Below are 13,723 nucleotides of genomic sequence, written 5' to 3'. Positions count from 1 at the left end.
TCACCTCACCCACCTTGTCTCTCTAATATCCTAGGACTGAGATGGCTAGAACTTACACTAACCATACAGTTGCTGATTAGTCAAGGTGATAAGGCCCAAGTGGTATGTTTGGTGGTTGTGTTTTGACAACTAACACCTGGAGGTGGGGTCCATTTTGCAACACAAGATCATATATTTTTATGTGAGGTACCTGAGACATAAGAGGCTGAACAAGGAGAGGCTTTGGGATGTTAAATTTCAGGCACCTCCTGGAAGTTTCATGTGCAATGCTTCTGTATCTGGAATGTAGAAGCATCCTCTCCTGATACAATTATGACGAGTTTTAATATAACTATCAGATTATTTTTTTAAAGCTGATTAAGCGGTGATGAGTTAGAGACCACTTGCCTAACCCATGGGAGAGTGAACGTGTTTAACCATTTGAGATGGACCAGATATACAGTCAGTCTCCAGAAATGTTCAATGTGAGGTCACTGGAGTGCTGAAATATGAATGGTAAGACAAGTTTTGCTGAAATCCTGAGATGGGGGAAAAAGCAGCTGGTAGACTAAAAATTTAGGCAAATTCAGCTTTAAAGCCCTAAAAATGAAGGGCTGAATACCACATTTATAAAGGAAATGGTTCAACTTCCATCTTAACACCAGGCTTCGCTTCTGTTAGGGCTTGTCTACACTACCCACCAGATTGGTGGGCAGCAATTGATCCAGTGGGGGTCGATTTATTGCATCTAGTATAGACACGAGGTTTACACACCCATACTAGATGCAATAAATCGACCCCCGCTGGATAAATCAACCGCTGAGCGTTCTCCTGTCGATTCCCGTACTCCACCAGAATGAGAAGCACAAGCGGAGTCGACAGGAGAGCATCAGCTGTGAACTTACCCGAAGTGAAGACTCCATGGTAAGTAGATCTAAGTACGTCGACTTCAGCTATGCTATTCATGTAGCTGAAGTTGCATATCTTAGATCGGTCCCACGTGGTGGTGTAGACAAGCCCTTAGGTTTTGCAGGCTGGTTTATTATATGATCAGTTGAACACTGTGACTGAGTCCGTTCCCCAATAATACTATCCATCCCTTCTCGATGTACTTGATCTAGTGTCAGAGAAACCTTCACAAATGCAAATCTTACCCCTCACTCTCCATGTAAGCAGCAAAGACCCTGAACAACATTCCATCTCTTTTCATTAGAAAAATGTTTGTAGCCATTTCAATTAACAAGAAAACCTCCTGATGGTGAATTGATGCAGTAGTGAATGGGTTAATTCATCATAGGTGTAATCCACTGAAGTCAAGGAGCGATGACAGGACTCAGCTTCACATTCAGCTAGTTGCTGAGAAAGGCAAACTGCTCCCATTCAGCTAGCTGCAGGGTTGATTCTGAAACTTAATGATGAATTAACTATTTCATTGCTGGGCAATTTTAGCAGAAACTGCTGGCAAATGTTTGTGTAGTGTGGTTTGCTCTCCTAAAATGTAGAGCTGGGAAAAAACATCCCTAATCATTTTATATTCATGTATTTTACAGGGACACTGTTCAGTTGCTTCCTACTCTATATTCTCTAGCAGTCTTAAATGACAAAAGCAACGAGGCTTCTGTGTCAAGTAGGAAAATATCCACAGTCTAAATATCCTTTGGCTCCATTTCAGATGATGAAATTCAAAATTATCAATTGTTATGGTCCAGCGTTTCTCAAACTGGGGTCCTTGTACACTCTGGGGGTCTGTGGGCCCCACTGATCAACTCCTCCCCTTCCCTTCCAGTGCCTCCTGCACGCTGGAGAATATCTGTTTAGCAGCATACAGGAGGTGCTGGGGGGGAGGAGGAGGAGGAGCAGGGATGGGGCATGCTCAGGGGAGGGAGTGGAAAGAGGTGGGGAAGAGAAGAGTGGGGTGGAGGGGGGGCAGGGCCTGGGGTTGAGAAGTGGCTTGGGGGATTCATGAAAAATTTTAAATCAAAAAGGGGTCGACAGGTTGCTAAAGTTTGAGAACCCCTGTTATAGTCCATAGCTGAACACAAGGATGGTACTAATACTTGCGGGTTCTATTTTATACTCTGGCATTGAATTACTGTGAGTTTGAGCAAGCCATTTAAACACCCCAGTACCTCAACTTATCCATGTGTAAAATGGGTATAAGCTACCTATTACAGTACTGTACAGTTTCATTAATAGTTTGCCAGGAGGAAAAGTTGACTGACTAAGAGCAAAGTAGTATACAAATTCCTCAGGTGGCCAAGATTTAACTGACAGAAAATAGTAGATGGTATCTGGCTGTCTAGAATGAGTTTCCAGAAATATATTGCAGTAGAAATGATTCTATTAAACATTGGCTCTGCCCCTCACCAAATTTGAACTGTGCATGCTAATGACCCAGAATTCTGGTAACCCAGCTAGTAAGGGTTATACTGAATCATTTTGTTTTGCCTGACCCTAGCCTCAACCTCACTGGAGTATGTTTGGTTAAACATGCATAACAGACTACAGAGACCAAGTTTGTGATTTAGCAAGAACTTATCGAGCTCTGACTAGAGATACAGTTAATGTGTAAAATATACTTACTGTTCATTGCTGGAAAAGCACAGGAATGCACTTCCTTACACCCATTGTGGAGAACATTAATTGATCAAAATCTTTTGCTGCTTCCACTTGTTGAACTGGAGACCTGTGGATATCCAATGACCACATATACTCACTTCAAGTGGTAGCGGGGATCCCTCAAATATTTTTGCAAACATGGTAATACAGATGTGAATAGTGTATCTACAATGGAAAGTTTTACTACTTCAACCTTGCTGGCATAGTTAAAATGGCAAAATGTCCCTAGCATAGGCACAGTTATATGGGTATAAAAATGCTTAATTTAGTTTAGTGAAGCAAAATCTTCTACACCAACATAAAGCACCTCACAGTAGTATAACCACATCTACACTCAAGCTTTTACTGGCATAACTGTATCAGAAAATCTCACCCTGTACTGACAGTCATTCCAATAAAACTTTAAATGTAGATCAGGCCTTAACTGATCTCCATTAACTTCTTAGCCTGCTATTGCCGTAGAGCAGGGGTTGGCAACCTTTCAGCAGTGCTGTGCCGAGGCTTCATTTATTCACTCTAAGTTAAGGTTTCACGTGCCAGTAATACATGTTAACATTTTCAGATGGTCTCTAAGTTTATAATATATAACTAAACTGTTACATGTAAAGTAAATAAGGTTTTCAAAATGTTTAAGAAGCTTCATTTAAAATTAAATTAAAATGCAGAGCCCCCTGGACGTGTGGCCAGGACCCGGACAGTGTGAGTAGTTGCCACTGAAATCAGCTTGTGTGCGTGCCTTTGGCACACATGCCCATAGGTCTTGCCCTACCCTGCTGTGAGGCTAGCTTATGTTATGTACCATAAGTGAACAAGATGGGTGAGGTCAATATCTTTACTGGACACAACTTCTGTTGGCGAAGAGACTGGGTCTTGGAGGGGTCCCCCAAGGAAAGGTTTGGGGAACCCGAGGGGGCCGAAAACCTGGAAAACTTCGGCTGGTGGCAGCGAGATAAGATCCGAGCATGATGAGCTTGGTGGGTTGTTTGAATGCCAGAAGAGATGTTCAGAACAATTCCTGTTTGGAAGAGGAGGTATATTTTTGCTGCACTGCAAAATAAGTATATGGGGCAGTTTCTGCTGAGGAAATGTTCAGATACCTTCTCTATTTAGTTCTATCTATTATGACAAACATCTAATGCAGTTCAAGCCCTATCCTGCCCTACTTCAGTAAGTGCATGTACTGTGTACAACAGAATCAAAAGTCTGGCTCTTATTGCTGGAACCATAGAGGGAACATGCAGATACAGTGGAAACTGACAGCATTCTGTTTATACAGTAAAAACCAGGATAGTCTCCATGGTTGTTAAGGGGAGCACACAACAGTACAACTTACTGCATCTGTAAAAAGGTGCAGCTGAAGGGCAAGCATGAAGCAGCCAGAGGGATGATTAGTTCAAAGTGATTCAAAAGGGGCTTCTGATTCCATAATTCAAGCCAGTTGAACCCTGTGCTGTCAGCCATTTACCAGTAATTACAGGGCCCTTTACCTTCTGGAATTACAGGAACATTATAGATTTCAGTTAGATATCTCAGATGCAGCTTTATATTTAAAGCAAGTGGGCCCAATGTTTAATAAAGGTTTATTTTCCTATTCCAAGAGGCACCACATACATTATTGAATGAGGAAATAACTAATGCTAAAAAATGTTTTAGAATTTATCACTCAAACATGAAATTTGGTTCACAGCTTTTTTTTTTTTAAAAAAAAAGGAAATGAATAATTACAACTTCCTATGGATCGGTGACACGGCTTCTCCCATTCAGCTTTTGCCCTTCTTTGCAGCCCCTTTGTTAGTTCCCCCTAAGCTCCCAAAAATGCACACAAGACACAGACTGTGTTCAACAGATTTACTCGGACTGGACTCTTAGATGCTCAAGAAGAAAAAGGCACAGATTAAGAGAGACTCCAATGACTCTTTTGAACACAGCAAATGGGGTTATGTTTGTAACAAACAAAAAAAATGTACTGCTATGAATTGTATGGGCTAAGAAATTCAAACTTTTTCACCTTGTCCCAATTGTTTGCCTTAATTAAAATGGAATTTAAATTAAATTGTATAAACATATGAAATAAAGTCTCAGCTTTAGGAATATTTTTGTTTCCTCTATGTACAAATCTTAGTATACAATTTTTATATTTCATTATACATTTACTACATATTCTATATCAAACTGAGTCAGGTCAACTGCGAAGTACACAATTTCCAAGACACCTTTAGTGTACTAAGGCAGTAGGAATGGCTCCATCTGCTTTCTTTGCTGGCAGAGCCAACTGGAAGTTAGGGAGGCCCAGGGATTCACTGTGGGATCCAATCAAATGTAATCATCCTCTACTGGTTCGCCATTGACATCACAATAATGAATGAAGATCGCCACCACCCGCTGGAAAACACCTTTTTTCATCTGACGCAGTTCTGAGATCTCCTCGCCTATTGTTTCCATGCAGATGTCTGCAGATAGCTGTCCTTTCCTCCGGGGAGCATAGATAGTTGCTATGAAGAAAGTCACAAATTGAGCAATCTCTGTGTTAGAACTAACAGTCAGAATGTAAAGAACCTTTACTTGGAAAGTAAAACATGCACAGAAAAAATGTTCCTTTGGGTATGAAAGTCTAAGAACCATTAGTCAGGCATAAGAAGAAATTTGTGTCTGAGGTTTTTCTTTTTGATTAAACCCCCCCAATGTCTCAATTGTTTTAAGATTGAACTTTTGTACAGGAACTCCTGTTTAGTAGAAAAACAATCACAAATGCAACTGCAGTTAAACTTTGGCCTAGCCTAATGACTAGAGCACTGGACTGGGACCTAGGAGACTGGGTTCAATATCCAGGTCTACCACTGGCCTACTTGGGCAAGTCACTTCCTCTTTCTGTGCCTCAGAGGGGATGGAGAAGTAAAATAGAAATAATACTGACCAAATTTGTAAAGCACTTTCAGATCTACTGATGAAAAGCACTATACAAGCTAGGTTTTATTAACAACTTACCCTAATGTGCCTAGATGTTGTAGATCAGGGGTCTGCAACCTGCAGCAAACATGGCACGCATGCCGATTTTGAGCAGCATGCAGCCGCCTGCTGCCATCCCAGCCCCCAGCCCCATTCAGCCCTCCCACCCACTGCTCTCCCCTGCGGGGGCAGGAGGCAGAAGCTTGGTTCTGCGGCAACCAAGCTTCTCTCTCCCCTGCTTCTTCCCCCAGAGTGGTGCTTTCCTGCCTCACCCCCTCTCCTTCCCTGCACCAGTCAGTTGATGGCTCTAGTGAGGGGGAGGGAGGAAAAGCAACAGCATGCAGGCAGTTTCCTAGAGGAGACAGAGAAGAGGTAGGGATGGGGCCTTGGGGAAGGGGGTGGAACAGGGCATATCCCTTCCAGCCCCCTGCCATGAGCCGCTCAGGGCAGGGGGTTGGGAGCACTCCTATGAGCCGAGCACCCCAGTCCTCTGCCCTGACCCCCTACACCCAGTCTTCTGTCCTACACTCCCCATGCCCCCCAGCCCTCTGCCCTGACCACCACACACACACAGCCTTCTGCCCTGCANCAGCTTTCTGCCCTGCAGCCCCCATACCCCCCAGCCCTGACCCTTGAACCCCTTCACACACACAGCCTTCTGCCCTGAACCCCCCCACCCCAACACACACCCAGCCTTCTGCTCTGCATCCCCACAGCCCCATACCTCTGCCTTGAACCCCCCTACACACCCAGCCTTCTGCCCTGCATCCCCACAGCCCCATCTGTCTGCCCTGAACCCTCCCCCACACACCTAGCCTTCTGCCCTGCACCCCCCCCCCGTCCCACACACAGCCCTCTGCCCTGACCCCTGAAACCCCCCACCCAGGTTTGGGGTCCCGGCCGCAGGCCCTGCTCAGCCCGTTGCCGGCCTCGGTGAACAGAACCCCAGGCTGGCAGCAAGCTGAGCAGGCTGGTGGCGTAAGATCAGCATTTTAATTTAAATGACGCTTCTTAAACATTTTGAAAACCTTGTTTACTTTACATACAATAGTTTAGTTATATAATATAGACTTATAGAAAGAGACCTTCAAAAATGTTAAAGTGTATTACCAGCACGCGAAACCTTAAATTAGAGTGAATAAATGAAGACTCGGGACACCACTTCTGAAAGGCTGCCGACCCCTGTTGTAGATCATGGTGTAAAATCATATATTTTGAAATGTCTAGACAACAGGGGCAAATTAGGGATGAAGTTACAGCCTCAATTTTGAATGTTTTGTAGATGTACAACCAGATGTTAAAAAGTGTCTTCTCATTGTTCAGTTAAAAACAATACAGATCAACTTTGATTCAGACTATTAAGACTTATCAGGTGAACCTGTTTTGCCAATGATATGGCACCAGAGAACTCAGGAACTTGCTGAAGACAGACCACAGATTATCTGGCTGTCAAAAAATGCCAAGTCATTTAACTATACATGTTTTATAGATGCCTTAAAATGCATTCCGTACAACTAAAACAGGGTGATCTTTTCCCATGTGTCCATGTTATAACGTAAAGTCATGCATCTACAAGTCACTCTATTTTGTTAAATGGTCTTCCTTATGGTTGGATTAACCTTCTTTCCATAACTGATGATAAACTCATTTCCAGATTAGAGGCCAGACTTTGTCCCCTTAACACCTATTGGGGGTATAGAAGGGGCGGAACCAGCTGTCTGGAAATACCTCTGGTGCAAGGAGTTCCCCATGTCTCTGAGGTGCAGAAACAGCTCTATGCCCAATACCTCTTGCAAAGTTTAGAAAAATATTTTTTTTAAAAGACACAGCCTGAATCCAAGCTACATGTTAAGGCAGCAATTACTCACTTCTCTCATCATCCTCAAAATCATATCTGGCATAGCTGTTTGGCTCTGCTGTTCTGAGCGACCTCAGCCAGGGGAAATCAGTAATCATAGAGTAAGGGGCTCCATCCACAACGCCTAAAAGAGACAAAGAAAGGGAAATAGCGAGATCTATTGAAGAAATACTGTTGTCCTTTTAATGCCAGTGCTTCTCATCTCATCGGGAACAATCCAATTTTATTAGGCAGGCATACCACGCTGGTACAGGCAAAGAACTTCCTCAGCCTGGGAATGCTCCATTCAACACCTGTCCAAGCCAGAACTCTGTCATCTCCTGAGATAGTTATTATCCATTTCCCCACCATCATCTCAAACACTTCCAAACTACGTTTTAATGCCACATCAACTACTGCAGTGCTTGAAGGCAGCAAGCCAAGGGCCAGTCTCAGTTCCTGGTGTGCAGGTGACCTCCAGTATTCAGTCAGAAGGCATATCTACCCCAGCCTTTTTTCCTCTCCCCAGCAACTTCTTGAGGAAACGAAAGAATTTGCTTTTGCAACAGATCAGCCTCCAACCCTCCCCCCCCCGCCCGTAATACTCACCTTCTAGAGTATAAATATCCCGCCCCCAAGGGTACTTGGTGTATTTCTTCAAGTCTTCGTCAGTTCGTGTGGCTTCAGGGAAGAACTCATATTTAATAAGCTCTCTGGAGACAGGAAGGAAGAAAATACAGGTGGCAGTAATGGGAAATGTTACAAAAAGGGACAGGAATCACACTGGAAACCCTGAAACAACATGACCTCTGATTTAATAGGGCTGAACCTACAGAAACACACTAATAAGACACACACTTGGGTGCAGTATGCAATCCCTTGGCTCTTGAGTGCAACTATATGTGACACGGGGTTAGATAGAAGATCACGTCTATGTCTGCTACATGGAAAACAACTGTTTGTGATGCCTCCTGTTTGTAGGGGACTGTCCTTCAGAACTAGAGCTAAATAAATTCCCTCTCTTTAATCTTGCCAAGGAAATGTAAGAAGAAAGGAAACCTGGCCTGAAATGGTAGACAGGTGCTGCTACATATAATTTCCTGTTGCTGGGGAAACCTTGCACATTATTTCTATTTCCCCCCAAAACTAAAGTTCTGTCTACTAGAGTCAGTCTGCGTGCATCTGTCTGTCTCTCTTTTTAAAAAAGACGAACTTAACAATGAGAAAGACAAGTTTAGAAGAAATTCCCCTGGTCTCCCTTAAAGAGAATGCTACAGCATTCTAAAGCAAAGATACAAAACGCTACAGTTTACAGTTGTGTTAGTGTAGCATTAGAGATGGATGCAGAATACTGTACCATTTTACATATGGAAAACAACCCAGTGGAGGAACCTTTAATATTTGAATTCTCCTCATCCCATCATTTACACATTAGCGATCCCACGTGTTAGGGTACCCCTTTATCTGGCCAATATAATATACTGAGTCTATATTAATCTATTGGCTCAGCACTGATAGATGGATACTCACTGGTTAATGTTTGCTATTGTGTCCATCCAGCTGCGAATGCGCACCTTGTTGCGGACATTAGGAGGATTGCTGAACTCATGAATTATGCAAATATGGTATGGGTAAGGACCGCTAAATATCTTTTGCTCTAGAGTCAATGTGTCGACCTGTGGAAAAAGTCAGACAGGGACTTACAACCAAGAGAAAGGAGAAGAGGTGATTTTAGAGTCAGCAGCATATATCTGACCAATACTCCCCACTTTAGGGGGAAGCAAAGTATAAAGAGGAAAAAAAATGAATGTTAGCAAAGAGTTAAAATATAGTGGGAAGATCCACTATACAACTTTCATAGCACAGCTTTGCTAATGCACCTTATGCCGCACTGCAGGATTTGTAGGGAATAAATCAGTAAAACTGTCTGATTTAGTAATTGCATGTTACTAGTTTAATTAACACAGTGGCCAAAGATGCCTTCATTCCTACGGAAAATGGCCCTGGTGTAAGATTTTTTTGTTTTTTTGTACACAGTGGTATCATGCACCACAGTGCAACCAAGAACTGGATTGCAAACAGTGATCTAGTTTTTCAGAATATAGTCTTCTGTACCAACAAATGTTCCACTATTCCAACACTACTGATAAGAGGAAACATTACTTCACATTCAGAGTGCTCCTGCTAAGCAAGCAGCATGATCACATCAACTAATCAAAGAACTAGTTCTGAGTTCTAGTCTTAGCTTTGCTATTTATTCACTTTGTGGCCTTGGGCAAGTCACTTAACTTCTCAGTGTCTGGTTTCCCCACATGTAAACACAGGTTATACTACGTTAACTACCTTGTAATATTGGCAGATTGATTAAAGTCTGCTTTGATGATGTAAAACAGTATATAAATGCTAAGCAGAGGTGTTGAACTTGAGAGGGCAGAATAGTCACCAAACTATTCCAGACACACACGGCCGATGGCATACTTCCGGTCATAAAGGAAAATGACTATGCAATTACACCTCTACCCCGATATAACACTGTCCTCAGGAGCCAAAAAAATCTATAGGTGAAACTGCGTTATATCGAACTTGCTTTGATCTGCCGGACTGGCAGGCCCACCCACCCGGAGCGCTGCTTTACCGCATTATATCCAAATTCGTGTTATATCGGGGTAGCGGTGTACATAAAGAGTAGCTGTTTTTGCAGTATATTATGTAACCTCTAGTTACTAGTACAGCATTAATTCAGCACCTTACTTAGTCGACATATAGTCTTCTAATGTAATGAACTTAGCATTGGAGACAGTACTTGACAGTAACAAATTCACTAATTTATGTTAGCAGTGATGCGCAAATCCTGCAATGAAAGCATTAAAAAGGAAAGAAGCTGATGGTGGTATGGTCTTAGGAGAATGATTTTCCTGTAATGCTCACACTTATTTATCTTGCAGTAAGTGGAAATAATAAAGCAAGCATAGGTGAAAGAATAAGAACACAGCTTCAAAGTTTGTCTTGGTTAAATGAAAACTACCTGCTGCATTGGACGAAGGTAAATGATCCGGTTTCTCTCTGGTGGCATCCTCAGTATCTGATCTAGTACCTGATCCATGTTTAATTTCTTGCACTGGGCATAGTCAAATCGATTGACAATCGGTGCATTCTCTACTTTTAAATGCTTTAGTACACGGCATCTCGTAGCTACAAATTACAAATGAATAAAACTATAAAAGCAGCAGCAAACAAGATACTACATAAAAGGCCTTTGAATTTTCCTAAGGGGATCTCCAAAAGCAGACTGTTTGGTACACAAGGCCAATGAGTCATATATATGTAAAGGGCAGTTACTGAAGGGTGTGCACAGCTAATCAGCTGAGGATGTGCTTATTTTAGAGCAATGTACCTCTAATCATGGCATCACATCGCCACCTGTAATATGGAGGAAAGCAAAGCACTATATACTGGGATAATATAGTTCTCTTCCTTGCTGTCATGTCAGGATCATCAGTACTTAGCTTATTAGTTAAAATAAAATGTGCGCTTTGATTAGCCTTCTGAGATAAACCTAATCTCTGCAATTAAACACCTTCCTGTTTTATATGACTTCATGGAGACTGGTGAGAGAATCATCAGTTCAGACAAGACAACTCTATTACTGATTGTCGATGTTGAAGGAAACAACAACTGACCTGATGATTTAGGGAGAACTAATCAGAGAAGACTGGAATGTGGCACGTAATATACTCCAAGTGCCATTAGTCAATACAGATTTTTATCATTTATCAGCACTTCAAGAAGGAAACACTATTGTGTAAGATAAATAACTGCAGAGAGAGCTATATGGAACCAGGAAGAAGTGACAGGGAAAACAGAACACTCTAATATTCATTTAGTTAACTTTCAGTTATCTGATTAACTTCAAGGAAAATTTGTCTACTGGACAGGTCTCTCCTTATGATTGTTATTTAATACTGTTTGTTTGAAGTGTTAACCTTTATTAAATCTATTACAACTAGAGAAATAAGGAACTCAGAAACTGAGAAGCCATGACATGTTTCATTATGCTTCCTACAGCTACTCAGTGTTCTGAGTAAAACTGGCATGTAGCTTAGCTGCTGATGAATACAGAGTAAGCAAAAGGCTGGTGGACAGCTCCTAAGAGAATATTTTAAAATGTTTCCAGTATTTTCACTGTGGATAGAAAAGGTGGCAAGCTCTTGGGGAAAAACAGAATGGAAGACTAGGCTTGGCCATGAGTACCAATGAAATTAACAACATACCATGGATGAACATCATTTTGGGGCAATCTTTCAGGATCAGGTCTGTTATTCCACAATTGGTCAACGTGATTCCAACAAGGTTTTTGGATTTCAAAGTCAGCACCTGGTGAAGATTTAAAAAATAATCCACAGGATAGGATTAATACAAAATTAATTGAAAGGATTAAGTCGGAATAGAAATAAAGAATCGTGCCAAAAGCAGCTCTGTTGTAAATATGCTAGGAGAAAATTCATTCTGGGACACTGTCCAATGTGATAATGGCCTCTGCCCAGAACAGACTGGCAAGGGAAAAGCAGGACTTGTGTTGCTGATCAGCACAGTTACAAAATGAGTTAAAAATAAGTGATTTTTCAGACCCACAAAGTGTCAATACAATTCCTACAAGCAGCATTGACTTGATAGAAAATACAAGTTCCCTACTACCCAAAATCTCATTGTATTATCTTTCACAAACAATCTAAAAACGTATTTATGCTTTAGAGCCATATTCTAAATACTGGGCTGACTTGGGACTCACAGTTATGGAGCCTTATTCTTCTGAATAAATACAAAAAGATATGGTACAGAGAATCAGTGTGACATTCCCATATACACTACCTTTCATCAAGGAGCCTCTAAGAGGAAAACTTCAGGTGGTAAGAAGAAAATTTAGTCTCTGAAGCTCATGCAATCCTGTACATCTGACATTAGTGTTAGGGAACTAAAGAAAAAACAAATGTAAACTCTGATATCTCAAGGGATATGAGCAGAGTCACTTTCAACACTGCAGGGACTGGGAGAAGGGCACTAACAATATAAAATTAAGGGAAGACAACTTAATTTAAAAAAGAAATCTAGCAAATTTTGTAATGACCTTTATAGCAAGGAAGAATCTGTTTGGCAGACAGATGACATACAAAGTGCTGTCAAATGCACAGAGTACGCATACTGAAACAAAAGAGAAAGTAGGTTTTTGGTAACTTTTCAGCTGTAGTGATCTAATGTATTAATTGTAACTGCAGAATGAACAAAAAATGACTTTCAGCGTAAAAGTGTTGTTTTAAAACAGAGCCTATTTTGAGAGGAACAACTCTCATACTCAGAAGTAACTTCTGTGCCCTTTACAGAACCTCTAGTTATAAAAGAGGAAATAAGAAATCACACTGAGGCTATGTCTACACAACACACCAGAGTCAGAGGAGTGTCGTGTACATGTCTGCGTCCATACTGCGACGTGTAACTATACGTGTGTTGAGATTCGGGCAACAGGGAAAACCGTCAGCAGCTCCCTACTGCTGGAACCTTTCACTGCAGCAGGGAAAGGCTCTGGCGGGGGGAGGCAATGGGTAACCCTACTGCCAGAGCCTTTCCCTGCTAAGGGGATAGGATCCAGCAACAGGGAGCTGCCTCAATCTTTCCCTGTGGCACGGAAGGGCTCCAGCAGTGGGGAGCTGCCCAAGGTTTTCCCATTGCTGCTGTCTTTTTCTGCAGCAGGGAAAGACTCCAGCTGAGGGGAGGCAGTGGGACACTACACTGCTAAAAATACAGTATAGATGGGGAGGTGTGGCTTGGGCGAGTAGAGAGCCATATAGGATATGTACTTGTATATATACCTGAACTCTTCAGGCATACCTTTACTTGCCTAAGTTGTGCCTCACTGGCTACCCTGCTATTTATGCCCGTGCTAAGGGGGCTGAGCATGTATACTACATGCTGCTGAAAGAAGTATGTAGTATAGATGTATCCTTAAGCTACATCTTCATGGCAGAATATTAACAAGTTTATCTACACTCAATTTATTCTTCAGGTTAGTCTAGGTTGAGTAACAGCATCACATTACAAAATAACACTTGAGCTACTGTGTGCACCCTGGCACTGCACCCACACATAGGCAGTACTATCCCATGGTTCTTAGCGCTGCAGTAAGCTGAACTGCTCTAAGAATGCTTTCCCAGTGAATTGTGGGAGAGCTTGTCTGTCCTTTCTGGGCATATGGGAGGAACTGTGGGAAGACACTGGAGGGATAGAAGCACTCTATCCTGAGTCCACACTACAAAGCAATTGTGTGGGCAGCTGATGAGTTGTGTTAAC

General features: G+C 42.1%; 1 protein-coding gene across 3 annotated transcripts in view; it reads right to left on the bottom strand.

Annotated features, from left to right (window-relative positions):
* Positions 1–4,432: 4,432 nt before the first annotated feature.
* FBXO38 (F-box protein 38) overlaps positions 4,433–13,723 on the bottom strand; it is a 34,968-nt gene continuing 25,677 nt past the window's right edge. For all 3 annotated transcript variants that reach the window (XM_032794381.2, XM_032794382.2, XM_032794383.2), the window contains 6 exons: positions 11,653–11,755; positions 10,407–10,573; positions 8,912–9,057; positions 7,991–8,094; positions 7,413–7,526; positions 4,433–5,090 (listed from right to left, as the gene is read on the bottom strand). In XM_032794381.2, coding sequence (XP_032650272.1) covers positions 4,912–5,090; positions 7,413–7,526; positions 7,991–8,094; positions 8,912–9,057; positions 10,407–10,573; positions 11,653–11,755 — 813 coding nt within the window. In that variant the 3' untranslated portion in view covers positions 4,433–4,911. The remainder of the gene's footprint in view (positions 5,091–7,412; positions 7,527–7,990; positions 8,095–8,911; positions 9,058–10,406; positions 10,574–11,652; positions 11,756–13,723) is intronic.

This window comes from Chelonoidis abingdonii, chromosome 7, assembly GCF_003597395.2.
Source record: "Chelonoidis abingdonii isolate Lonesome George chromosome 7, CheloAbing_2.0, whole genome shotgun sequence".
In the NCBI taxonomy this organism is placed as follows: Eukaryota; Metazoa; Chordata; order Testudines; family Testudinidae; genus Chelonoidis; species Chelonoidis abingdonii.
The sequence above is the reverse complement of the archived record's forward strand: the minus strand, read 5'-3'. Positions and strand labels throughout refer to the sequence as shown.